This window comes from Muntiacus reevesi, chromosome 9, assembly GCF_963930625.1.
Source record: "Muntiacus reevesi chromosome 9, mMunRee1.1, whole genome shotgun sequence".
Classification (NCBI taxonomy): Eukaryota; Metazoa; Chordata; class Mammalia; order Artiodactyla; family Cervidae; genus Muntiacus; species Muntiacus reevesi.
Genome location: NC_089257.1, coordinates 7,808,151 through 7,835,705, shown reverse-complemented (window position 1 = coordinate 7,835,705; position 27,555 = coordinate 7,808,151). Strand labels below are relative to the sequence as shown.

Below are 27,555 nucleotides of genomic sequence, written 5' to 3'. Positions count from 1 at the left end.
TCTGACTACAATTCCTACTTGTTTGTTCACAGGTGAGAGTCAACAACCTATCATATATCTGATGACCACTTAGAGGTATTCTTCCTTTAACTGTTTGTTTATATATTTTATGCTATAATTTTATTTATATCTATTATAACTTAATATTTTAAATTTTTTTTGTCTATTTTAGATTTAGCTGTGTATATCCTCTAAAATGTAAATAATTTCCACAAACTACATTTGTCTATTGTTTTAGTACTTTTCCTAAACCCATAAAAAATTTATGTTGTCAAATATATCTATTTGGGATTTTAACAATTTCTTAAGAAGATTCTTCTGCTCCTAAAATGTGCAAGGTAACCTCCATTAACTGGAAAGTAGATAAAATGTAACTCTGGGTTTCAGTTTATTTCAGTTGCTCAGTCATGTTTGACTCTTTGCAGTACCCCAGGCTTCTCTGTCCATCACCAGCTCCTGGGGCTTACTCAAACTCATGTCCATTGAGTTGGTGATACCATCCAACCATCTCATCCTCTGTTGTCCCCTTCTCCTCCTGCCTTCAATCTTTCCCAGTATCAGGGTCTTTTCAAATGAGTCAGTTCTTCACATCAGATAGCCAAAGTATTGGAGTTTCAGCTTCAGCATCAATCCTTTCAATGATTATTCAAGACTGATTTCCTTTAGGATGAACTGGTTGGATCTCTTTGCAGTCCAAGGGACTCTCAAGAGTCTACTCTAACACCACAGTTCAAAAGATACTATCTATATTATACAATTTAATGAGCTTCCAAATGGAAAGCTAGTTGTGGCAACTCATGTATTTAATACTGTGGCTTTTCCCCACACATGTCTCTAATCACTCACCTCTCCATTAGACTATATGATTGTTGAGATTAGGATTAATATTTTAATCAGTTTTATGACATCTGAAAATATGGACACATAAGAAACTTTACTGCCTAATTGTTGCATAAACAAATTAGCTTAAGCTTTTGGGAAGTCACTATTAATAATATATATTTACAGGTAATTTTGTCCAGAACTCTGAAATATGACATACAGAAGAACCCATGGAACAAAGGAACAATGTAACTGAATTTTTTCCACTTGGGGCTCACTCAGAGCCCTCAGGGTCAGAAAATACTATTTGTCATCTTCTTGCTCATCTACATTGTGACCATTGTCCTGACTGTGGTGGTCAGTCCAACCCTGCATGCCCATATGTACTTCTTTCTTGACAACTTTTCATATATGGATGCTGTTTATTCTACTACATTCACCCCAAATATGATTATAAACTTACTCTATGAGAAAAGAACCATCTCCTTCCAAGCTTGCATGACCCAGATTTTTACAGGGCACTTATTTGGTGGTGCTGAGATTTTACTCCTGGTGTTCATGGCCTATGACCGCTACGTGGCCATCTGCAAGCCCTTGCATTATTTGACAATCATGAATCAGCGAGTGTGTGTTCTGCTTCTGCTTCTGGCCTGGGCTGGTGGGTTTTTACATGCTGTCCTTCATCCTCTCTTTGTTTACAACCTCCCCTTCTGTGGCCCCAATGTCATGGACCACTTTGTGTGTGACATGTACCCCTTGTTAAAACTGGCCTGCACTGACACCCAATTTATTGCCCTCACAGTCCTGGCCAATAACGGGGCCATCTGTATGGCCATCTTCACACTGTTACTCATCTCCTATGGGGTCATCCTGTTTCAGAGTTGTAATATTTATCATGAAGAGGCTACACGAATAATCTGAATAAGCATGGTGTAAACACAGAAAAATAACCAAATCTTACTTATTTTCCAATTGGACAATCATGTTATCTCCTGAAGCTTACCAGCTTTGTCAGGAGTTAAATTTTTATAAAGATGATTGTTTCACCTTCCCTGATACTTTAGAATTTCTGATAAAACCTCCACTATTTTTCAATATCCCTGTTTCTTTGTTTATAGTGTTTCATAACCTTTATAGAGATGACGGCTCTGTCTTTTAGCATAATTCATCATTCATGAGCTTCAAATATGCATTATGAAACTTGACAACAGATATTTTTTTTTTTCGATTGTGTTTTTGTTTGACAACAGATATTTTAAGTGATATCATTGTTAAGAAAGATTCTGACAATATATGCCATTCTTGTTTCTCTTATCAATGAAACACAGATTTAGTCAAGACAAGTCAAACCGTTTATGAGACCAACATGCACTGCTTAGTCGCTCAGTCGTGTCCAACTCTTTGTGACCTCATAGACTGTGGCTCCGCAGGCTCCTCTGTCCGTGGAATTTTGCAGGCTGGAGTACTGGAGTGGGTTGCCATTTCCTTCCCCAGGGGATCTTCCTGACCCAGGGCTGAAACCTGTATTTCCTGTGCCTCCTGCCATTGGAGGAGAATCCTTTACCTCCCTGAGTCACCAGGACATAACTAACACAAATTATCAGGTAATAAAGAGTCCAGACTATACTATTTTGTTTGACAGAGACATCATTTATAAAATCCTCCCTCTTTCTCTGAAACAGGCTTGAAATAAAATATTGACGGCCTCTAATACAGTTAGAAGCACGTGCTTGAAGAAACTTGTTATTCTGTCTCCCTTATTCAGCCTGGATTCCTGTGGGGCTAAGGATATGGGGCAATGGATGCTTTTCACTTGTAAATGATACTAAATGAGAAATATCATATCCTGATTTTTATACCTTTTACATGGAGAGTTTTTACATTCAAATGTCTTCTATTTCTCAAAGCCTTCTCAAACACAATACTATTCACTGAATAATGGCAAACTTTTGGTTTACCAAATCTTAAATAATTTGTTCCTTGACTTTTGGATGTTGCTATAGAAACAAAATCTTGTGTCCCTCTCCAGAATCATAACTTAGTTCCTTTCTAGTGTGGTACTATTTGGAGGGGGCCCTTTGGGAGATGACGAAGTCATGAAGGTGCATTCTGATGATTGAGGTTATAGTGTGTGTGTGACAGTCGCTGTGTCTGACTCTTTGAGACCCCATGGGTTATATAGTCCATGGAATTCTCCAGACCCGAACACTGGAGTGCATAGCCTTTCCCTTCTCCAGGGGATCTTCCCAACTCAGGGATCGTACTCAGGTCTCCTGTATTGCAGGCGGATTCTTTACCAGCTGAGTCACAAGGGAAGCCCAAGAATACCGGAGTGGGGAGCCAATTCCTTCTTCAGTGGATCTTCCCGGATCAGGAATCAAACCGTGGTCTCCTGCATTGCAGGCAGATTCTTTACCAACTGAGCTGTGAGGGAATCCCTGATTGATGTTAATGCCATTATGAAGAGACATCAGAGAGCTCACATGATCCTTTTGCTATGTAAGGACATAGGAAAAAAGATGGCTGTCTATAAACTAGGGAGGAGGACTCATCAGATACAGAATCTGTTTTGGTCCCTTAGTTTTCTAGCCACCAAGCTTGTGAAAAATAATTGTTTATTATTTAGTTTATCTAAGTTGGTGGTATTCTTTAACAGTAGCCCAAAAAAACAAACAGAGAAATTTAGTTAATTTTCAATTTTTTTTTTTAATTTCAAGTGATGAGATAAATAGCTTTGTGAATTGTCTGTGTTTATTTATCTACAAGTTCCTTGAAGTCAGGGAAAGTTTTTTCATTGACTTTGTGTTTTCTATTCCTTGTCCAATGTAAGGGATACAGCACCCACTTTATACCTTTTTCAATTTTTTTGAATTCTTGATCTATTGGAGTGAGAATATTTACTGATAAATTTTGAATAACACTTTTTACAGAAAAAAATGTATATACTTATTATAGATATTTACTCTTCTTTGACATTTGCTAAGTAACTTATTTCCTATGTATTTATATATAATTAGAAATATATATAAGCATGCTATTTTAATATTCTTTCATTGTTTTATTTTTTCTAACACATTCTTTTGGAAAACTCCATTTCCTCACAATGATTTTATAAATTTTAACCTCTGCTTGCTTTTTAAAACAACTTTTGAAACTATTTCCCACCCATTAGCATTTCTTTTGTTTTTGATGAGGAAATATCTAAGCCTCTTTTCCTCTGCAGATAATATAGTCTACCAACATAATTATTAATTTCAGTTAATTTGATATTATTTTATTTAGTATGTCAGGTTTTACACTACCTAGAATATTCAATTTTGGAGCACTTTCTCCTCTTCCTCCTCCTCAACCTTCCCCTCCTTCACTACAAACTGTTAGTCACTCAGTCATGTCCGACTCTCTGTGACCCCATGGAATGTAACCCGCCAGGCTCCTCTGTCCATGGAATTCTCCAGGCAAGAGTATTGGAGTGTATTGCCATTCCCTTCTCCAAGGGATCTTCCCAACTCAGGAATTGAACTCAGGTCTTCATGTCAGGCAGATTCTTTACCATCTGAGATACCAAAATTTGGGGTAATTTTAAAAGTTTGAAGTCTTCCCATAAAGATAAATTTATAGTGTGATGACTCTACATATTTATTTTAAGGGAAATGACATGTTTAAATATTTTGTTTTTCCACCCAGAATAAGATACATACTGTGAAAGATTGATAAATGTCTCAATAAACATATGCAATCATCTCCAAACAGTGTTTGTGGACCTTTCCTTTGTTTTCGTTTTTGAAAAAGAAGACTCTTTTATTTATACTTGATTCACATGTTCAATGAGCTGCTCAGAAAGGATTAGTATCCTTTGCTGGCATGAACAACAGCTCAGTTCTCAAAGCCACAGGCATATGTCTGTATCCCAACATTCATAAGCCTGTATTCAACAACAAAACTATTTATCCTACTACACTCTCAAATTTGTATCCAACCTCATATAGATCACTATGAACACCTGTACACACGTATTCAATGTTATGTAGGTTTCTACCCAATTGGACGTTTGTGTCTGTAAGTGAACACACCCATGTCTGTATCTGACCACACATGGATCAGTATCTGACTACTGATATGCATGCACTTGTATACGCATATGCATATGTATTTGATGTGATCACACACCAGCCTATATCTGTCCACACACAGGATTGTATCTTGCCATTCACTGCTCTGTATCTTGTTGGTCCTTTAATGGACTGGAACCTGGTGGTCTGGAGTCGACGATAAGAAAGTAAGAGAAAGAGGCTGATAGCGCTTGTTGGTCCTTTAATGGACCGGAACCTGGTGGTTCCGAGAGTGAGAGAGAGAGAGGCTGATATCCCCTGGTTTACGCAGAACGCCGAGTCCTGTTCTTAGGGCTGGCGCTGCTGCACGTAGGCACCAGGCGCCCTCTCGAGTGGGTGAAGGCACAGTGCGCCTTCCCCAGAGGGGCTTCTGCTCGGGCAAGAAAGTGAGCTCAGTGGGCCTCCGCGCTCCAAGGAGTTAGCCAGAAATAGAGAGACAGAGAGAAAGACAGAAAGAATAGAATAGAAAGAAAGAAAGAAAGAAAGGGAAAGAAAGACGGGGACCAAAGCTCTGATGGAGCAAAGGTGTTTTAATCAACATGGAGTGGGCATATATACTGTCTTACAAGGTGGCTATTCTCAGCAAAGACAAAGATTAAAATTCCAGACTTATAAAACATAAGATGATCCCTATCAAAGAGAGAGAGCTGCAAACAATCACCTTTTACCATTTGGCCCATAAAAAGGAAGAGGGTACTTATCACTGTAATGAGAAATGCCTGGATTCCTCAGCCCAGCGAAAGGCATGCCTCTCCTCTTAATTCCTGAATATTCAGGAATCAATAAGGGCCAGAGGGTTCCTGACAGATCCAAAACAGCACACAGGAAGCCTCGTGTTAAATGCTTCCTGACAGTATCTGACCATAATGAATTCAGGCAGGAGTTGATTTAACAAGTCTTTCATGAGGCAAGGAGTGATGTCTCTCTCTAGTAATCAGTATATTGCTTGGCTTTTAAGGAGGGTCCAAAACGACTTCAGGTATATGAATGATGCCTTGGCAGGGATAGATAGAAGAGAAAGCCCTTCTGGGTCATCTCTTCCTTCTCCGTATAGATACAGAGCTATATAGACATTGTCCAGTGAGGTTGTCAGACTTGTAAACTGTCAGCTCAGGGCTCCTAGAGGGAGTAGGGCAAACTATCAGGTCAGTTAAGTCTCATCCCGTGATGACATCAGCTTAAAGTTCAGGATCTCAAGTTCTAGATTCAGACTATTTTTCCATAAGGAAGGAAGCAAAATGAAAATATAACCTATAGAGTCGGAGCAAATATTTGCAAATCATACACTCATAAGGAGTGAATATCTAAAATATATAAGGAACATCTACTAAATAATGTAAGAAGAAATAGCCCAATTAAAAATAGGCAGATAATCTGAACATATATATTTCCAGAAAAAAATCTACAAATGCCAATAAGAACCTGATAAGTTCCTCAATATCACTAATCAAAGAGGAAATTCAAATGAAAATCATAATGAGATATCACCTCATGCCTGTTAGGATGGCTATTTGATATATGTAGAAGACAATGAATCTTGGTTAGGACAGACAAAATGGAACCCTTCTATACTGTTCGTGGGAATCTAAATTTGTTCAATCATAATGGAGAAAGTTATGGAAGTTTCTCAAACAAAATAAAAGTACCATGTAAATAAGCAATCTTACTATGTGTAAATATCCAAGAATATGAAGTCAGGAATCTGAAGAGATTTCTGTACTTACATGTTTATTGCAAGTAAATGTTTATTTATTTATTTAATAAATGTTTATTTATCGCTATAGCCAAGACATGGGAATCACCAAAATGTGCATTGGCAGATGAATGGATTGAGAAAAATATATCTATCAGAATATTATTCATCCACATAAAATAAGGAACACCTGCCATTTGTGACAATATAAAGGGACATTAAAGGCATCAGGCTAAGTGAAACAGAAATAAAAAAAAAAACTATATGGTATCACTCATATGTGAATTTTAAGGTAAAACTCAGAGGAGAGAGTATAGTATTGATTACTGGCAGCTGAGGATAAGTGAAAGTGGGTGATGTTGATCAAAGAGTTCACACTTCCAGTTTTAAGATGAGCAGTTTCTATGGATCAAATGTACAGCATGATGACAACAATTAACAATATTGATTATATGCTGAACATTGCTAACAGTAGATCTTAAATGTTCTTGCCTCATACACACAAACTATAATTATGTGAGGTGATGAATGTGATAGCTAATGTTACTATGGTAACCTTTTTGCTATATATATATATATATATTTGATACATATATTGATACATATATATATATGTATCAAATACTCTTTATCATACACCTTACACTAGGTTTGGTGAATGGAGATCTGTACTGAACAACGAGAATTCAATTCAGCAAACTCGTGGCTCCTCATCTAGTCACCTCCAAACCCAGGGATTTTTGAAGAAGGGAGACATCAAGCATTTTTAAAATAAGAACTCTGTAATATCACCTCAAACAGGTGCTGTAGACCTTCAACCTAAGTTTTTCTCTGTGGGTCTGAGACTATTTTACCAGTTAGCATGCTCTGAGCAAATAAAAACATTCACATCTTTTTGGAGATCACTTGAAGTAGGTTCCAAGCTAAAGCTCACTCCTGGCTGGCAGAATGGCTCTGTCCTCCACTGGTCGGAAAATTTACTGACGGTTGTTGACATGATTCAAATAGGCTGACAGACATCTCTCCAAAAGACAGGTTTATTGGAGATCAGCAAAACTTGCAATCTGAGGCTTGCAATCATGGAGGAAAATGTGTAATCACCCCTGAGAGAAAAGCAGAGCAATGCTTTTATGGAAGGGAAAGGGAAGTTGAGAGGGAAGGTGGGCTCTAGTAAATAGAGAGTCCATGACTTTTCGTTGCCTTAGGCCCTTGACAGGAAGCAGAGTCTTTCCTCTTCCTGTGAGGCTCTGCTATGTGGCAGGGTTTAGGAATTCCCTTTTCTAGTCTTTCAATCCCATTTCATTTTCTGTTTCTTAACATTTACAAAGTGACAAAACATTGACCTGACGCTCTTCTTACACTGGGCCAGTTCTGATATCTAGTAGCCTTTGAGTGTTCCTCGGAGGGTGTACATTTCCGTATTGGGTCCCTGATGCTTGAGTAAAGTCATTATAATAACGGACTGAATAAAACTTTTTTTTGGGAAAAAATCTCCCTTTCCTAAATAGTTGGCACAAAGAAGTACCATATTCTTGTGCTCCTAAAGAAATTTGATAGAGGCAGGGAATAAGTCTCATCCCACTCCCATGTCCTTTAGTTTTTTGGTTTAGCAGCAAATGGAGAGCCCTGCTAAATCAATGTGGAAAACGGAAACTTAACAAACACCATATCGTTAATCTTTGAAGGTGCTAGTCTCTCAGTCGTGTCTGACTCTTTGTGACCCCACGGGCTGTAGCCCACCAGGCTCCCCTGTCATGTAATTCTCCAGGCAAGAATACTGGAGTGGGTAGCCATTTCCTTCTGCAAGGGATCTTCCTGACCCGTGATCCAACCCATGTTTCCTGCATCCCAGGCTGATTCTTTACAGACTGAGTCGCAGAGAAAACACATCGTATAAAGAGATTTACATTTATATGATGAAACCCTATAGGATTGAGCCAAAGGAGGTATTTCCCTATAGTCTCTTAACATCTCCATTTCCCTAGGCAGGTCTCACTGGAAAACAGTGAAGCTCACTGAAGTAGTTACATACATCAATTACACAAACAAAACAATTCCCATTGTTTTCATTACTCTCTAACAAGTGAGAATATCAGCTATTCCATATAAGGCAAAGATAAAACAGACTGGGATTTAAGTAACCTGAATTCTTATCTTTAATCTGCCAGTATCAGAACATGCAATTTTAGAAATATTGCTTTCATTTTCTGAGTCTCAGATTCTTTGTGGGCACAATAAAAAATAAATTAAATTCTCTTTAAGACAAGAGTTTGAGCAAACTCTGGGAGACAGTGAAGGACACGAGCCTGGCGTGCTGCAGTCCATGGGGTCATGAAGAGTTCATCCTGGTGGCACATGGGATACGAATCTGCTGACAATGCAGGGAACAAGGGTTGCATCCCTGGTCTGAGAGTATTCCTAATGCCGAGGTATGTTAGTCCCTCGGTCGTGTCCAACTCTCTGAGACCCTGTTGAATTTAGCTTGCCAGGTTCCTCTGTCCATGGAATTTTCCAGGCAAGAATACTGGGTTTGGTTGCCATTTCCTCCTCCAACTTATCTTCCTGACCCAGGGACTGAATTCATGTCTCCTGTTTCTCCTACATTGCAGGCAGATTCTTTTACCTCTGAGCCACTGGGGAGGATGGGATAATTCACTATCTCTAATTATTTTCTTAACAAAGAATAATTCAGAAAATTTGAAAGTATTCTTAATTTGCTCTATTTTGTTAAACACCTTTATGTTTTATGTTTTATACACACATAAACATACACACATACACCTATATGCTTTATACATACTTTTTTGTGTGTGTGTATAAAGGAAATACTTTCATTTTCCATACCGAGACTTCAGGAACCAGTTGAAACAACATAGACATCTTTTTACAAATCTCAACAAAAAAAGCATATGGGTAGGTTCCAAACTATTGTTCTGTAGGTCAGATACATATATTTATATTACATGAACGGTTTATTATCTATTAGGCACAAAGAGAAGCAAATAGAGGTTTACTAACTTACTAATTTACTTGACTCACATCACATGTGTTTCCCCTAAAGTATCTCAGGAATATTACACTGGAATGCAGTTTCCTTTCAACAGTTTCACCTACAAAATATCAATCCAGATCTTTAAAGCTCAGTCTTACTCTCTTTCAAATAAAGCAGAGCTGTCTGTTTTATGTTTAGGCTGACAGATGAGAAAATGATCTGCAGTCTTAATGACTGACTCTGTCCTCCAAGTAGATGGTGTCAGTGTGCTTAGCCTTGTCTCATAGGTGACAACATATTTCTGCAGTGCAAGTTTATTCTCTTTTTGAAGGTTTGTCATGCCACTTCACTTTTACAAAGGCCAACATGAGTATAGTAATGGTAGCCTATAAAGAAAAAGAATCTGAAAAAGTATATATACATACATATACCCTGATAGCTCAGCTGGTAAAGAATTACCTGATGCAGGTGACACCAGCTCAATTCCTGAGTCAGGAAGGTCCCCTGGGGAAGGGATAGGCTCACGACTCCAGTATTCATGGGCTTCCCTGGTGGCTCAGATGGTAAAGAATGTGCCTGCAATAGAGGAGACCTGAGTTCATATTCCTAGATCAGGAAGATCCCCTGCAGACGGGGAATGGCTACCCACTCCAGCACTTTTACCTGGAGAATTCCTGTGGACAGAGGAGCCTGGCAGGCTATGATCCAGGGAATCGCAAAGATTTGGACACCACTGAGTAACTAAATTTTCAGTTTCCTTTATCTTCAAGGATAGGATAAGTCTTGAGTAAATGTAGTTTCTCCTCTAAGAGCAATGAGAGCATTTAAAGAGGAAAAAACTAAGGCCAATGATTATATCTTAGGGGCTATACTAGAGACTCAGTGGAGGAGTAAGATTAAGGCAACACAAATGATAAATTGTCAACAGAACACTTGGAAGGTATGAGAACTGAAAAAGTAAATGTAAGCAGTCTGGCATTCACAGTGGATGCAATTTTAGTAGATTGTCAGTAAATTTAAAGCTCATTTAAGATCTTCTTTTACACATTCTCAAAAATTTGTCCACCATGTGACTATTTTTTATTCATTAAAATATATATTTAGGGAATAAGTGTGCTTCTCCTAAAAATCAATGAGACATAATGTTTGAATCTGTTATATAAACATATTTGGTTTAATCTGGAATATCATTTGGTAAAAATGTTAGGTGTTAGTGAGGGAAGTGAGCTAACTACTGTTGAATACAAACTATGAGGCATACATCTTGACAGGCTCTTTACATACATTATTACTGTAGGAACAAGTATTGGTAAATAGATTTCTATCCATTTCATACAAGACAAAAGTGACTCAATAAAGTTAAGTAAGAACATGACGTCTTTGAGACTGCTTCCTCTACTCATCCCACTTCATGATGGGAAAATATCACTTCCCACTTTCTCACTCCTTGTTGGGGAAATATCAAAACACAGGTCTGATCACTGGCCACATTGTGAAGACTGTCTTTGAGGCATTTTCTATTTCTCTTTGGAGGGGAAATTTCTTCCTTCATCTCTCTGTTGATCTCAATTTCCCAGGTTTGTCACACACTCCTGATTCCATTTGTGTCAAGAAAAATCATCTGCTGATCTCTTTTTGGCAGATGTATTATCCTTCATGGACATCATGAAAAGTGGGGTACAATAGGCCCAAGAAATGAAATTCAAAGGCTGCCTTTCAAAGGAAGGGGCACTTTGGTAAAAGAGCTGTTCAGAGGGGAAACAAACAACCTGGAGCAGCCAGCATCTGCTGAACGGAAGCTGCGGGCACACAGCGGTGGGAGCCGGCCCCCGGGGAGACCTTCCGGACAGAGTACCGGCTGGATCCTGCAGCCTCTCCTTTCAGAACCAGCCCTGAGAGGTTACCGCCCTGGCTGGCGACCTGCTGGGTTGAAGAGGGCTGTCCGGCCGTGTCTGTGCGGAGCTAGGAGTAGGTCTCGTTCGCCGGCACCGCGTCCCGCCTCCGGAGTCTCGAGTCCTCTCCCCGAGGGCGGTCTTCCGCGCCCTGCCCGCGTGTCCGCAGTGCCGTCCTTCTGGGCCCAGGATGGGAACCTTGCGGTCCACAGTCTCACGTGCTCGCTTGCTCCTCTAGGTGCTTCCGGTTCCGGGTGCCCTGTACTTTTCACTTCCGCTTCTTCCCTGGTCCTCCAATCGTCCAACCTCTTTTCAACTCAGCTTCTGGCCAGAGACCTCTCCTGGGATCTCAGCTCCCTCCTGCCAGCCTGTGCCTGTCTGTCCCTGACTTGGACCTATGCGTCTATGCCCTGGGCCTCAAGTTCCCCTGCCGTTCTAACTGCCCGTGATTCGCTTTCACTGAGCGCTTTTGTGGTCACCCCATTTCCCTATGTCAACCTCCCAACCTAACTTCCTGTCCTTCAGTAACATGACTTCCATTTATCCACCGTGAGATCTCAAAGAAGCTCAAGAACAGTGACTTGCCTTCACGTATGCAATGTATTCTTACTAATTTTTACCTCTGCTGTGAATTAAATCGGGCTTGCCAGGTGGTGCAGTGGAAAAGAATCCACTTGCTGATACAGGAGATGCAAGAGAGACTGTTCGGTGCCTGGGTCAGAAAAATCCCTGGGAAAAGGAAATGGCAATCCACTCCAGTATTCTGCCTGGGAAAGCTCATGGACAGAGGAGCCTGGCGGGCTTCAGTCCATGGGATCACAAAGAGTCATACCCAACTGAGCGACAGAGCACAATCACTGAAGTAACTGATACTCTGTTTGGCATGGGTAGCACCTTGAAGAACTATAAAGGTGCTATTTCTATAGAGCTTTTCCCTTTGTTATATGCCACAGAGTTAACATTTATATTTATATTTGTATTTTGAAGTACTATTGGATTTGTTTAGTAGTTCTAACAGATTTGGTGCAATTATTCGCATTTTCTGTATGTAAGATTGTCTCCTCTGTACTCTGTTAGATATGGCTACTTGCTCTTAGTAACATGCATATGAGGTTTATGCATGTCAATGTGTTCATCAGTAAGTTATTCATGTGATTGCTGAGTAATATTTTGATTTATGGATGTACCACAGTTTATTTTTTTCTCAGTTAACAGATATTTTGGCTGTTTCCAGCTATTTGAACTTATAATAAAAGTTGTTCTAAATATTCAGAACTGGACATGGAACAACAGACTGTTTCCAAATATGAAAAGAAGTACGTCAAGTCTGTATATTGTCACCCTTATTAACTTATATGCAGAGTACATCATGAGAAACTCTGGCCTGGAGGAAGCGCAAGCTGGAATCAAGATTTCTGGGAGAAATATCAATAACCTCAGATATGTAGATGACACCACCCTTATGGTAGAAAGTGAAGAAGAACTCAAGAGTCTCTTGATGAAAGTGAAAGAGGAGAGTGAAAACGTTGGCTTAAAGCTCAACATTCAGAAAACTAAGATCATGGTATCTGGTCCCATCACTTCATGGGAAATAGATGGGGAAATAGTGGAAACAGCGGCTAACTTTATTTTTTTGGGCTCCAAAATCACTGCAGATGGTGATTTTATGCAGCCATTAAATTAAAAGATGCTTGCTCCTTGGAAGGAAAGTTATGACCAACCTAGATAGCATATTAAAAAGCAGAGACATTATTTTGCCAACAAAGGTCCGTCTAGTCAAAGCTATGGTTTTTCCAGTGGTCATATTTGGATGTGAGAGTTGGACTCTAAAGAAAGCTGAGCACTGAAGAATTGATTCTTTTGAACTGTGGTGCTGGAGAAGACACTTAAGAGTCCCTTAGACTGCAAGGAGATCCAACCAGTCCATCCTAGGGGAGATCAGTCCTGGGTGTTCATTGGAAGGACTGATGATTGAAGCTGAAACTCCAATACTTTGGCCACCTGATGGGAAGAGCTGACTCATTGGAAAAGACCCTGATTCTGGGAAAGATTGAGGGCAAGAGGAGAAGGGGTCGACAGAAGATGAGATGATTGGATGGCATCACTGACACAATGGACATGGGTTTGGGTGGACTCCAGGAGTTGGAGATGGACAGGGAGGCCTGGCATGCTGCAGTTCATGGGGTCGCAAAGAGTAGGACACGTCTGAGTGACTGAACTGAACTGAACTGATAATGCATGTAAAAGTGTTTCCCCTTGTTTTGTAGGTTAACTGCTTCTAACATGTGAACTCAGCTCCTGTTCAGACTCGATGGAACCAAGGAACAGTATTTCTTATTTTGTCCCCTTGGGCCTCACTCTTTCTTTTTGTATTTTGACAGTGGTGGGCCGCCTGTACATTATCATGACTAAAACTCTCAGTAACCTTGAACTCATAGACATACATGCCCGGGGCTGTGGTATGTGTTTTACTGCTGGTGGCGTCCTGGGTTGGAGGTCTCCTGCACTCAGTAATGCAGCTCAGCACCATCTATGGGCTCCCACTCTGTGGCCCCAAGGTTACTGATCACTTTATGTGTAACGTGGACCCTTATTGAAACTGATATGTACTAACACCTAGACTATTGGCCTCTCAGTACTGGCCAATGGAGGGCTGGTCTGCACTTTTGTGTTTCTGCTCTTATTGACCGCCTATGGAGTCATCCTGCACTTTCCGAAGAACCCGAGTCAGGAGGGAGGCAGAAAGTCCTTCACATCTGTGGTTCCCACATCTCTGTGGTTGTCTGCTTCTTTGTTCTTGTATTTTTATATATGGAAGACCTGGTAAGACCTTTCCTGTTAAAAAATAATTGAGTGTTTCTTATACAGTCATAATTCTCATACTGAACTCATTAATCTGCAGTCTAAGAAATTCTGAAATGACTAATACTATATGAATAAGCTCTGGAGAGAAAAAAAGGCAGACAAAGTTTTAAATTAGTGCATTATCCATTATGAAGTTAGTGAATTAGCATTAGGGCCAATCACCTTAGAATGTAAAAGTCTTCATAAATTTGATACATACTTTTCATTTCTTTAGCAGATTAGTGACAATTATAATTAAATTGTGTGTTCATACTATTTATTAATAGCAATTCCCTGATGGTATGTAAACTGACTAACATTTAGTTTATCATGGAATCTTGAAAGGTAGCATACACTTAAACTAGGGAGTCAATAAATAATGTGTCACATATTAGTCAGTGAAATTTTTATAGTTACTAATTTTAAATTAATTTGTATTTACTTTTATTTTTCTTATTCTTGTTTTTATTGTTAGATTCTTATTTTTTATCTTCTTTCTACTTATTGTACTAGTTAAAATATACTGTGTGGATAGAGTGCTTTTTTCCTCAGTTTCATTTATGTTCATATGAAATTTTAGCAAAATATTTTTTTTAATTTTTCAAATAAGAAAAAATTCTATTCTAATGATGGAATTCATGCAAAATGAAATCATGTAGAATAAAACTTATCCCCATCATAACCCAGATTCTTCTAGTCCTTTCAGATGCAGTCACTGTATTCTCTTTCTCAGATTTCTCAATTTATAATCTGCAAATACATGCATGTTTTCATTTATGTGTTGGTGTTTCTGCTTCAGTGTATACATTTTTCATTTTACTGCACAGCCTCCTGGAGATCTGTGTATGCCAGTTTTCTTAGATCCTAACTCAGTCTAGTTAGTTCCTACTACTTAACTCTTCATGCAGCTACACTAAAATTGATGCATCTGGTCATTTTCATGTTTTCTTCAGTTTTTTTCAATGTTTAATAATTCTGTGATGAAGTTTTTTAAATTTTGTCTATATGAGCTCCAAGAAGTGGAACTGTTTAGTCAGTTATTTTATGTATTTAAATTTTGACGTTTATAGTTATTGTCAGAATGTCATCTGTTTGGGCATCTTTTCACATGTTTCAAGGCATTTATATTCCTTTTTCATGAACTGCTTATAAATTAAGTTCATATATTTTCTTTGATTGCTGATCTTTTCCATTTGATTTGGATAGTGTGGCCACTTTAACAATATTTTTCTTTATTACTCCAATTCATGACAATTGGGCATCCTTCTTTGTTCCTTTAATTTCTTTCATTGATGTCATATATTTTTCAGTGTACCATACTTTTACTTCCATTATTTACTTTATTCCTATGTATGTTATTCTTATTGATACTATTTTAAATGGGATTAGTTTCTTAATTTTACTTTTATATATTTTATTGTGAAATATGTAAATGCAACTCATTTTTGCAGGTTGACTTTGTGCCCTGAAAATTTGTTGGATTTATTTATTAGATCCAGCAATTTTGGTTCAGTTGTCTGTATTTTCTGTGTAAAGATTATGCCTATTCTGTACTCCTTTAAATATGGATTTTTCTTATAGCATTATGTATTTGAGATTTATGCACATCCTTGTGTTTATCAATGTTTATTCATTTTATTGCCAATTAGCATTCCATTTTGTGGATGTATCACAGTCCTTTTAACCTTTTTTTGATTAAGAGATATTTTGCCTGTTTCTAGCCATATTAACTTATGATTAAAATTACTGTAAATATGCATGTAAACTTTTAAAGAAACAAGCAGATTCAGAAAAAATAGAAAATAATTATTTTTGAGGTGCTGCTGCTGCTGCTAAATCGCTTCAGTTGTGGCCCCATAGACAGCAGCCCACCAGGCTCTCCCATCCCTGAGATTCTCCAGGCAAGAACACTGGAGTGGGTTGCCATTTCCTTCTCCAATGCATGAAAGTGAAAAGTGAAAGTGAATTCGCTCAGTCGTATCCGACTCTTCGCGACCCCGTGGGCTGCAGCCCACCAGGCTCCTCCGTCCATGGGATTTTACAGTCAAGAGTACTGGAGTGGGGTGCCATTGCCTTCTCCGTTTGAAGTACTAGATATAAGAATTAAGTGGCAGTGATCACTGAGAGATGGAAATTTAGTTGAGTTCCAAGTGTTTACCGGTTTATTACTTTTAAAATGTCTCATATTGTTGTACGGAGAGGGATACATTAAAAAAAAAAAATCCCAATAGACTTTCTGAGTTGAAGATAGGAGGTTCAGGGTCTGAGGACACCCAGGCAGCTAAATTTATGAGAGTAAAATATGAGAGGATACAACTATAGTTCTGGAGTCTTGAGGGGGTTGTGGGAGAGAGAGAGAGATTATTCATTACTCAGGTTTCATCAGAGTACTGATCTGTCCTTGTATTTGAGGAAAATACCTGAGGTTGGAGGGAGATTTACCCAGATGGATTACAAAGAGGGCTTGGAGCTCACATTGGGCCTGGAATAGTGTTTATTCTCACCAGCTGGGAAACCTCATTGTTCACAAGGACAGTGCTGTTGGTTGAATACTCAGAAAGATTTTACATCAGTAGTGGGACATGATTAGTCCTAAATTGAGCCCTTCTCAGGATGTGACTCAAAAACCATATTAACAAGTTAAAAAATAATCCCAAAAGAAAGCATCCAAGGGAATCAAAATAAGAACGATGTTCAGGATTTTGTGTGTTTGCTAATGTGAGAAATCGATCTCACTGTTTTCCTTGTGATGCCCTTGTTTCTTTCTTTGGGAAGGGTTATTCTGGGGGCATGCTGTTTTCTGTGAAAGTGTTTATGTAAGATTGGTACCATTTATGGATTAGTTGTTATAGAACTGATTGATGAAAGCCACATAAGAATGACATTTTGAAGGGGAAAGTAATTCTGAGCATTGATTTATTTAGATGCTAGATTATCCCAGCTTTTAGTTGTTTCGCTCTGTGTGATTAGAAAGTTGTCTTTTTCATAGCAGTGCTTCATTTTCTTTTCTTGGCAAGTATACATCTGTGAATTCATTTGTAATATCATTGTATCATCTTTTAAAGATCTCTAGAATCGAGAGTGATGGCTCTTTCTTCAATATTTGTTTAAAATCTACCGTTTTAACCATTTTATTTATTTATTTCAAAATCTCGTTTGTATCCCTGCATCCAGTCTTAGTTCCGCCTGCAGAATGTCTGCTCTCTCACGCAGGATCAGTCTTTGCAGCGTGTTAACTCTGTGAGCGCACAGGCTCAGAAGTTGCAGCGGGAACTCATCTGGTCCAAATCCATTCCAGGATTCTTGCCTGGAAAACCCCAGGGACAGAGGTGCCATGTGGAGAGTTGGACATGCCTGAGCGACTAGCACAAATGCACGTGTGGGGTCTTAGTTCCCCAACTAGGGATTGAACCCAGATCCCTGCACTGTGGGGATCCCCTGGTGGCTCAGACGGTAAAGAATCTGCCTGCGATGCGGGAGACCTGGGTTCCATCCCTGGGTGGGGAAGATTCCCTGGAGGAGGGCATGGCAGCCCACTCCAGCATTCTTGCCTGGAGAATCCAATGGACAGAGGGGTCTGGTGGGCTCCAGTCCATGGGGTCGCACAGAGTCGGACAAGACTGAGCGACTGCGCGCACAGCCCTGCTCCGTAAGGTGGATTATTAACTATTGGACCATAAGGGGATTCCCCCCTCTTCAATCCTGATTCTGATGTATTTTTTCTTTTCTTTTTTTTCTTGGTATATTTCGCTAGAAATGTATCAATTTAAAGTTTAAAGACCTAATTATTGGTTTTAAATAGATTTATTATTTTTAATGAATTCCCCTTTAAATGATGTCTGTGTTCTCAATACTGTTTCCAACTACAATGCTCTCTAGGTTAATTTTAATTTTTCTTTTCTAGTATCTTGAGACAAAAGCTGAGCTCATTTATTAAGATATTTGTTTTCTAATATTTGCATATAAAGAAAACTCTACATTTCTTTCTAAGCACTCTTTTAGTTGCATCCAGCTAATATATACATATTATATTATCCTTTATGTGTGTGTGTATACATATATGGATACATATATATATATTTTTTCTAGATATGTGTGTTCGGTCATGTTTGACTCCTTGTGACCCCATGGACCCATGCACTGTAGCCCAGCAGCTCCTTGGTCCATGAGATTTCCCAGGCAGCGATACTGGGGCAGGTTGCTATCTTTCAGTCCAGGGGATCTTCCTGACCCAGGGATCAAACCTGCCTCTCTTGCAACTCTTGCACTGGGATGCAAACTCTTTACCACTAGCACCAACTGGGAAGTCCTGCTTTTTGGACATCATTAATATAGATTATTTTATCTAATGTGTATCATTACCTTTCTGTAGAAAATGTCTGAAGATTTACACAGGTAATTTTAGGCTTGTATTGCTTAATTTGTAAATGAAAAATGTTTTATTTCCTTTTGTTTATATGTATATGTCTACATACATGCTATATACATATATGATGTAGGTATAGACATGTGCTGATGATTTAAATCCTTAAAAATGCGCAGCAGCTTCTGTCACAGCCTGGGGCGCTTTCTACTTTGGCAAAGTCCACGTGAGGACTTTGAGATAAGTGGAGTGACCCCACAAATGTTTTCTCTTTCACCATTTTGATACTAAAACAGAGTCTATCAACTTGTCTGTCTGAAATCATATGACAACCTTTATCTGCATTTGAAATAAACCTTAAGTAACTTATTCTGAAGTTAGCATTACTAATATTTGGAAATAAATTCAGATATTATCTTCAAAGACAAAGCTTAAACTTAGAAGAATATTTGCCTATTTTTAAGGTTTGATTTAAGTTAGAAAGTTTTTACATATTTCATTTTTGTCCAGATTTGATTTTCCCTTTTGGTAATATGGTCTCAATTTACACTTTATGCTTTTCCCCCCAGAGGGCAGGATTCTATAAGTCCTGTTCCACATGGTGATTGTGCTGGTACCATCTCTGGAGATAACGACTCTACCCTCAAAATTATGATTAATGTTCCAATGAATTTAATTAGACAAAAATCACCCTTGGAGATGGACCTACTGAAAGCCTCACCTGTATGTACTGCAGTTAAATATAGACCAAGTGTTGACAGCCCTTTGCCTTTAACCTGAGGAGTGTTTGTCTGCAGTAGCAATCACATGACAGACTTCTACTAGAATTAAAATGATGAGCTCAGAACATGATAAAGTGCCTATGTGAAATCATTCCCATCCTTCAAGAAACCCAAAATTCAACAATGCTGTTTGAAGACAGGACAATTTAAGTGAGAATCAAAATTTTGCAAAGTCCATTTCACTTTCACCGGTATAGACACAAGCAGCAAACTAATTTTTTTTTACTTTAATCAATCCTTACATAATTTGAAGTTTTCTCTCTCTCTCTTTCTCTGATTAAAATGGTGATTTAACATTTGTTTGTTATCAGGACAAATTCTGATGATAGTAAACATTTTGAGCTTCTTTTCACAATCAAGATTCAGAGTTCCTTAGGTAACAGGACATTCATATTCATTTTGAAAATTCCAATAATTGAAAAGTATTTATTTTTCTGAATGTCTGAGATGAATTACACTTCCTGCAAGACTGACTGACTCAAAATCCAGTGATGCTGAATGTACCTTGCTCATTATTTTGCCAGAGATGGCATCAGTGCATGAAGGACTAATGGCATCAGTGCATGAAGGACTAAAGAGATGGCACCAGAGCTCAGAACATGGATTGAATAACTTTCATCTTCTGCAGGTAACCCAGGAAGTGTATTCAGACACAAAATTCTTAACAAGGCTTTCTGTTTTGTAAGAGCACATTGGTGGAGTGAGAATTCAATCCTTTAAGAGTTTTCCTTTGTGATTTTCATAATCAGCCATGTTAGGATTCCTTCATGATTAACAAATATGTAAAAATTGATTCTATTTGATGATACACCTTTTGGATAATTTCATATTCTAATGATCTGAAAAAAATTTACCTTCCAGAAAATACTCTTAGAAATTAATTTCAAGGTTAATGATTTGGCAGTATTTTCATTTCAGGTTTTTATAACTCTGACCCTACTTTCAATTTTTATGTTCTCTAAATATAGCATGCTAATCTGTTAAAATTAAATGATGAGGTAGCATCCATATATCTTGACTGATTGACTTCCAAGAACTCAAGCAAATACTTACTAAGCAAGCTGTGACTTCAAGTCCTACTTTTCTATTCACAGATGAGCTTCAGCATCCGATCATGTGTTTGTTGGTCATTTAGAGGCATTTTCCCTCTGTTTGTTGATATTTTAATTTATTTCATATTTTTATCTTTTGTTAGTTAATTGCTTACAGATCTTTACTTTCGATAATAACTCTGTGCATATCATCTAACATGTGTTCAGACTATTTTGTCCATTGATGTTTTGTTATACTTTCCTAAGTTCTTAAAATATTTGAAATTTTCAGATATATTTGTTTGAGATTAATTGATTGGTTAAGAAGTTTCTTCCAACCCGAGAAGGAAGAAAATCACCTCTTTCATGAAATGGACATTAAATCTTGCTTTACTTCTTTTTAAAACTTTTATCAGCTTTTATTTTTGTCTGAGATATAGCTATATGTACAATTTAAAGATTCTAGATAGAAAACTAGTTGTAGGGCTTCACTTATTTAGTGTTCTTTTCCCACATTTCTTTTTTTTATTTACTTGCCTATCTATTAGTTTGTGGTCAAGGAAGATGGTTTCATCAGCCTTGTATTATAATATCTGAAAGTACCCAAACATAATAAACCACAAGGACTGTTTGTTGAATAAAAAACAAATTATTGTAAGATTTTAGGAAGTCACTTTTAATAATTGTATTTATAGATAATGCTGTCCTGAACTCTGGAATAAGACATACAGAAGAACCTATGGAACAAAGGAAAAATGTAACTGAGTTTGTCCTCTTGGGGCTCACTCAGAGTGTCGAGGGGCAGGAAATTTTATTTGTCGTGTTCTTGCTCATTTACATTGTGACCATGGCGGGCAACCTGCTCATTGTCTGGACTGTGGTACTCAGCCCAACATTAGATGCCCCTATGTACTTCTTTCTTGGCTACTTATCATTTATGGATGCCTTTTATTCTACTTCAATCACCCCAAAGACAATTATAGACTTACTCTATGAGAAGAAAACCATTTCATTTCAAGCTTGCATGACCCAGCTTTTTACAGAGCATCTATTTAGTGGTGCTGAGGTTTTCCTCCTGGTTTTCATGGCCTATGACCGCCACCTGGCCATCTGCAAACCCTTGCATTATTCGACAATCATGAATCACAGAGTGTGTGTTCTGATGCTGCTATTGGCTTGGGTTGGTGGGTTTTTACATGCTCTACTTCATATTATTTTTTTTTACAACCTTCCCTTCTGTGGCCCTAATGTCATTGACCACTTTGGGTGTGATACGTATCCTTTGTTTAAACTTGCCTGCACTGACACCCACATTACTGCCCTCACAGTAGCTGCCAATGATGGGGCGATCTGTGTGACCATTTTTACACTCTTACTCATCTCCTATGGGGTCATTCTGCACTCCCTGAAGAATCTCAGTCAGGAAGGGAAGCGTGAAGCCTTGTCCACCTGTGGCTCCCACATTACAGTGGTGGTCCTCTTCTTCGTGCCCTGTATTTTCACGTATTTGAGACCTCCTGTTACCTTACCCATTGATAAATACCTCGCTGTGTTTTACACCGTTGTCACCCCTATGCTGAACCCTCTAATCTATACTCTGAGAAATGTAGAGATGCAAAATGCCATGAAAAAGCTATGGATCAGAAAAAAACAATGAAGCAGCTGCAAAATATATTACTTATTTTCAACAAACAATTGCTCTTTCAAAGAGCAAGGAAAGGCGTGTGTGATTTTTTTTTTAAACTGTAATAAGTGTCTCCTCAGTTTAAATAACTTGGGTATGATGAAAAAGGTTTATCATTTGAATACTTCCAATGATCAAAATAAGCTTATAAACATTTCATATTTTCCTAATGCAAACTATATATTTAGTTTGAAACACATTTTTATGGTTTCTGCAATTTTGGAGGAAAATGTATACAGTTTGGGGGTATAAAATATCCTATTGAAGCAATAAATTTGTGTTCTATATGATGAGTTATACTGCAGCTAATACTGCAAATTTATTTAATTAGGGAAAGGTTTTCTCATGTTTTTCTCTTCAAAAATGTAATCTTCTTCAGAATAGAGCTCATTACAGATTTCAGGGAAAATAATTTTAAAAATATGATTAAAAACTTGGTTTATTCCTCCACACACAAAGACATTCCATATTAACATTTGAAGTAGATTTCTTATTTCTCTATCTATGAGATTCTTTATGCACATTATTTTATTTCTATTGTTTAGCACGTTAATGTCGAAGAAGAAGGTTTCAGTCCTAATATTATTAAGGAGGTTATGTTTGTAAAAATAATCTGAAAGACTAAAGTTTTATACAGAAAAATAAACAAACCTTATACAGTATTCCAACTGGATAATCACATTATTGCCTCGTTTTTGTCAGCTTTGTTTGGGGTTACATCTTCATAAATGTGGCTCATTCCGCTTTCCGGATACTCTAGAGTACCTGGTAAAACCCCTGCTGCATTTTCAATATCCTGGTCACCTTTTCTGCTTACATAACCTTCTGTAGAGACTCAGGCACACTGGTCTCTCTCATGTGTAAATTTAGCACAGTCTATCATCCGTGCACTTTAAATATTCAGTTTGGAACTTGACACCTAAATATTTGGGGTTATATCATTGTTAAGAAAGATTCTGACAATATATACCATTATTATCTCTCTTATTAATATAATAGAGATTGCTGGGTAATAAAGATGCCAGAATATATTGTTTTATTTGACAGAAACAGCATTCATAAAATCCTCCTCTGAATTAGGCTTGAAACAAAATATTATCTGCCTCTAATATGGTCAGTGCATGTGGTCCAAGAAGATTATTATTTTGCCTCTCTTGTTTACGCTGGTTTTATGAGGGGCTAAGCCTATGGGGTGATGAGTGCTTTTTACTAGTAAATCACACGGTGTGAGCAGAGAAGGCGATGGCAACCCACTCCGGTGTTCTTGCCTGGGGAATCCCAGGGACAGCGGAGCCTGGTGGGCTGCAGTCCATGGGGTCGCTGAGAGTAGGACCCGACTGAGCGCCTTCACTTTCACTTTTCACTTCCATGCGCTGGAGAAGGCCATGGCAACCCACTCCGGTGTTCTTGCCTGGGGAATCCCAGGGACGGCGGAGCCTGGTGGGCTGCCATCTATGGGGTCGCACAGGGTCGGACACGACTGAAGCGACTTAGCAGCGGCAGCAGCAGCACGCTGCGTGAGAAGCCTCATGTCCTGAATTTCATGCCTGTTACCTGAAGATTTCTCATACCTCAGTGAAAGTGCTAGTCACTCAGTCGTGTCCGACTCTTTGCGACCCCGTGGACTGGAGCCCGCCAGGCTCCTCTGTCCTTGGGATTCTCCAGGCAAGAGTACTGGAGTGGGTTGCCATTCCCTTCTCCAGGGGAACGTCCTGACCCCGGGATCAAACCCGTGTCTCCTGAGTTACACACAGATTCTTTACCATCTGAGCCATCAGGGAAGCCCTTTATTATCTCAAGGTCTTCTCAAATAAAATACTAACCACGAAATAATAACAAGCTTTTGGGTTTATTAGAACTTATGCAATTTATTTCTCCACTTTGGGATGTTGCTATAGACTGAAAGTTTATTTCCCTCTCCAAAATCATAAGTTAAATCTTTTCTAATGTGATGGTATTGGGAGGGGGCCCTTTGGGTAATGAGTAGGTCACAAAAGCTTCACCCTGATGAGTGGGATTGATACCCTTATAAAGAAGCATCAGAGAGTTCACTTAACTCTTTGGCATGTGAGGACACAGGAAAAAAAAAAAAAAAAGGCTATATGTGACCTAGGGACAGGACCACACCAGATTTGGAATCTGTCAGCACCTTAATCTTGGATTTCCTAGCCACCAAACCACTGAAAAATAAACACATATTGCTTAATCTTCTAGTCTATGATGTTCCATGAAAGCAGGCCATGTATACCAAGACATATGTTTCATCAATTTTCAAACTTGTGTATTATTTCAAGTAATAAGATAAAAATATTTGCTAACTCTCTATGTTCCTTAGTTTATAATCTTCCTGAAGTCAGGGACATTGTTCTGTCTTTATATTTTCTATTCTTCCAGCATATGGGGCAAAGAATCCACTCTATAGATTTTGTCAATTATCAGAATTATTGGTCTATTGGAGTGAGAATCTTTACTAAAAGGTTATGATTAACTCTTTTTACATCAAATATACTTACAAATAATACTATTCTTTGAAATCTCTTACAAACATTTATTCTATTGCTTATGTTAAATTTTAAGTGTTTTATATATAGCTCTTGTTTTCATATTTTTCCTTTTTATTTCTTCTACCACATTACTTTTGAAAAGTTTCATTTCCTAGCAATTATTTTTAAGGTTTAACCTCTTTTTTTAAAAGAACAACTGATGGTATAATGCCATTTGAAGAAACATGGATGGACTGAGAAAGTATCATTCCAAAGTAAGTCAGAGAAAGAAAGACAAATAGCATACAATATCATTTATACGTGGAATCTAAAATATAACACAAATAAATTTTTCCACAGAATAGACACAGACTAAAGACACAGAGAACTGACTTGTGGTCGCCAAGGGGTTATCTGGGGAGAGGGATGGATTGAGTTTAGGATTAGCAGATGGAGATGATTATGTTTGCATTGTATAGGCAACAATGTCCTACCGTATGGCACAGGGAACAATAGTCAATGTTCTGTGATGAAGCAATAAAACACCATATAAAATATATGAAAAAGAATATTGTGTGTATATGCATTGTATAATGGAGTCACTTTGCTATGTAGCAACAACTAAAGGATTGTAAGTCAATTACCCCTCAATAAAAGAAATGAAAAATTCAATTATTCATTAACAATCTAGAATTTACTTTTATTTGTGATAGGTAAATATTTAAGCCTACTTTTCCCAAACAGGTAAAATAATCTATCAACATAATCATTAATTACAGTTTATTTGACAAATTTTCTTTTTACTATGTGAGGTTATTACACCATTTAGAAGGCTGAATTCTGAGGAACTTGCTCCTCCTCATCACTCTCCTCGTTTGCTACCTTCTCCTCCTCCTCTAAACATCAGGCTCATTTTGAAAAGTTTGCAAACTTCCCATAAAAGTATATATAGCTTGCCGTGACACTATATATTTGCTTTGATGAAAATTACATGTTTTAATAATATATTTTCTCATCCAGAATAAGACACATATCGTAAAGTATTCACTGATGTCTCAACAAAAATTTGTAAGTATCTCCATAGAGTGTATACAAATCTTGTCTTTTCATTTTCTTATAGAAAAGGATGACTCTCTTATTTGCATTTGATTTACTGACACGTTTTCAATGAACAGTTCAGAGAAGACTCAGTGTCTTTTTCTGGTGTAAATTATAGCTCATTTCTAAAGGTCACAGGCACATCAGTCGTTCAGGTCAGTCACTCAGTCATGTCCGACTCATTGTAATCCCCATGAATTTCAGCAGGTCAGGCTTCCCTGTCCATCAACAACTCCTGACGTTTACTCAGACTCATGTCCATTGAGTCAGTGATGCCACCCAACCATCTCATCCTCTGTCGTCCCCTTCTCCTCTTGCCCTCAATCTTTCCCAGAATCAGGGTCTTTTCCAATGAGTCAGCTCTTCCCATCAGGTGGTCAAAGTATTGGAGTTTCAGGTTCAACCATCAGTCCTTCCAATGAATATTTAGGTCTGAAGTCCTTGAGGATTGATTGGTTTGATCTCCTTGCATTCAAGGGACTCTCAAGAGTCTTCTCCAACACCACAGTTCAAAAGCATCAATTCTTTGGCAGTTTTCTTTAGAGTCCAACCCTACATCCATACATGACTGCTGGAAAAACTGTAGCTTAGACTAGACGGACCTTTGTTGGCAAAGTAATGTTTCTGCCTTTTAATATGCTGTCTAGGTTGGTCATAGCTTTTCTTCCAAGGGGCTAGCGTCTTTTAATTTCATGGCTGCAGTCACCATCTGCAGTGATTTCAAAGTTCCCCAAAATAAAGTCTGTCACTATTTCCATTGTTTCCCCATTTATTTCCCATGAAGTGATGGGACCAGATGCTATGATCTTAGTTTTCTGAATGTTGAGCTTTAAGCCAACTTTTTCACTCTTCTCTTTTATCAAGAAGCTCTTTAGTTCTTTGCATTCTGCCATAAGGGTGGTGTCATCTGAGTATCTGAGGTTATTGATATTTCTCCCAACAATCTTGATTCCAGCCTGTGCTTCATCCAGCCTGGCATTTCACATGATGTACTCCCAACTAGTTAAATAAGCAGGATGATAATATACAGCCTTGATGTACTCCTTTTCTGATTTGGAACCAGCCTGTTGTTCCATGTCTGGTTCTAACTATTGCTTCTTGACCTGCAAACATATTTCTCAGGAGGCAGATAAGGTGGTATGGTATTCCCATCTCTTGAAGTATTTTCCACAGTTTGTTGTGATCCACACAGTCAAATACTTTGGTGTAGTCCATAAAGCAGAAGTAGATGTCTCTCTGGAACTCACTAGCTTTTTCAATAATCCAGTGGATGTTGGCTGTTTGATCTCTGGTTCCTCTCCCTTTTCTAAATCCAGCTTGAATATTGGGAAGTTTGTGGTTCACGTACTGTTGAAGCCTGGCTTGGAGAATTTTGAGAATTACTTTGCTAGTGTGTGGGGTGAGTGCAATTGTGTAGTAATTTGAACACTCTGTGGCATTGCCTTTTTTGGGATTATCCAAACATTCCTTGGCCTATGTCCAACAGTACACAAGTATGTATCCCACCACACTCTCAGGTCTGTATCCAATCTCATGTGAATCTCTATGACAACTTGTAACTACATATTCAATGTTATTTAGGTATCTATTCAATTGCTTGCATGTGTCTATATGAGAACACACACAGGTCTATATCTGACAATATATAGTTACTAAGTGAACTAGTGAATATGTTAATAATTGTTATGCATTTTGTCTAGAATAGTGTTGATTTTAATCTGTGCTTTCCAGATATTGGGAGATCCTTCCTCTTTATATTGTT

The 27,555-nt window shown here is 38.2% G+C and overlaps 1 protein-coding gene across 1 annotated transcript; it reads left to right on the top strand.

The window, feature by feature from the left end:
- Nucleotides 1-21,267: 21,267 nt before the first annotated feature.
- Nucleotides 21,268-22,185, top strand: LOC136174721 (olfactory receptor 4A15-like). Its single transcript, XM_065944905.1, has one exon. It carries the CDS (start codon nt 21,268-21,270, stop codon nt 22,183-22,185), a length of 918 nt encoding a protein of 305 aa, XP_065800977.1.
- The last annotated feature ends 5,370 nt before the right edge of the window (nt 22,186-27,555 follow it).

Coding starts and splice junctions, on each gene's coding strand:
- LOC136174721 (XM_065944905.1), top strand. CDS start 21,268: ATGGAACAAAGGAAAAATGTAACTGAGTTTGTCCTCTTGGGGCTCACT.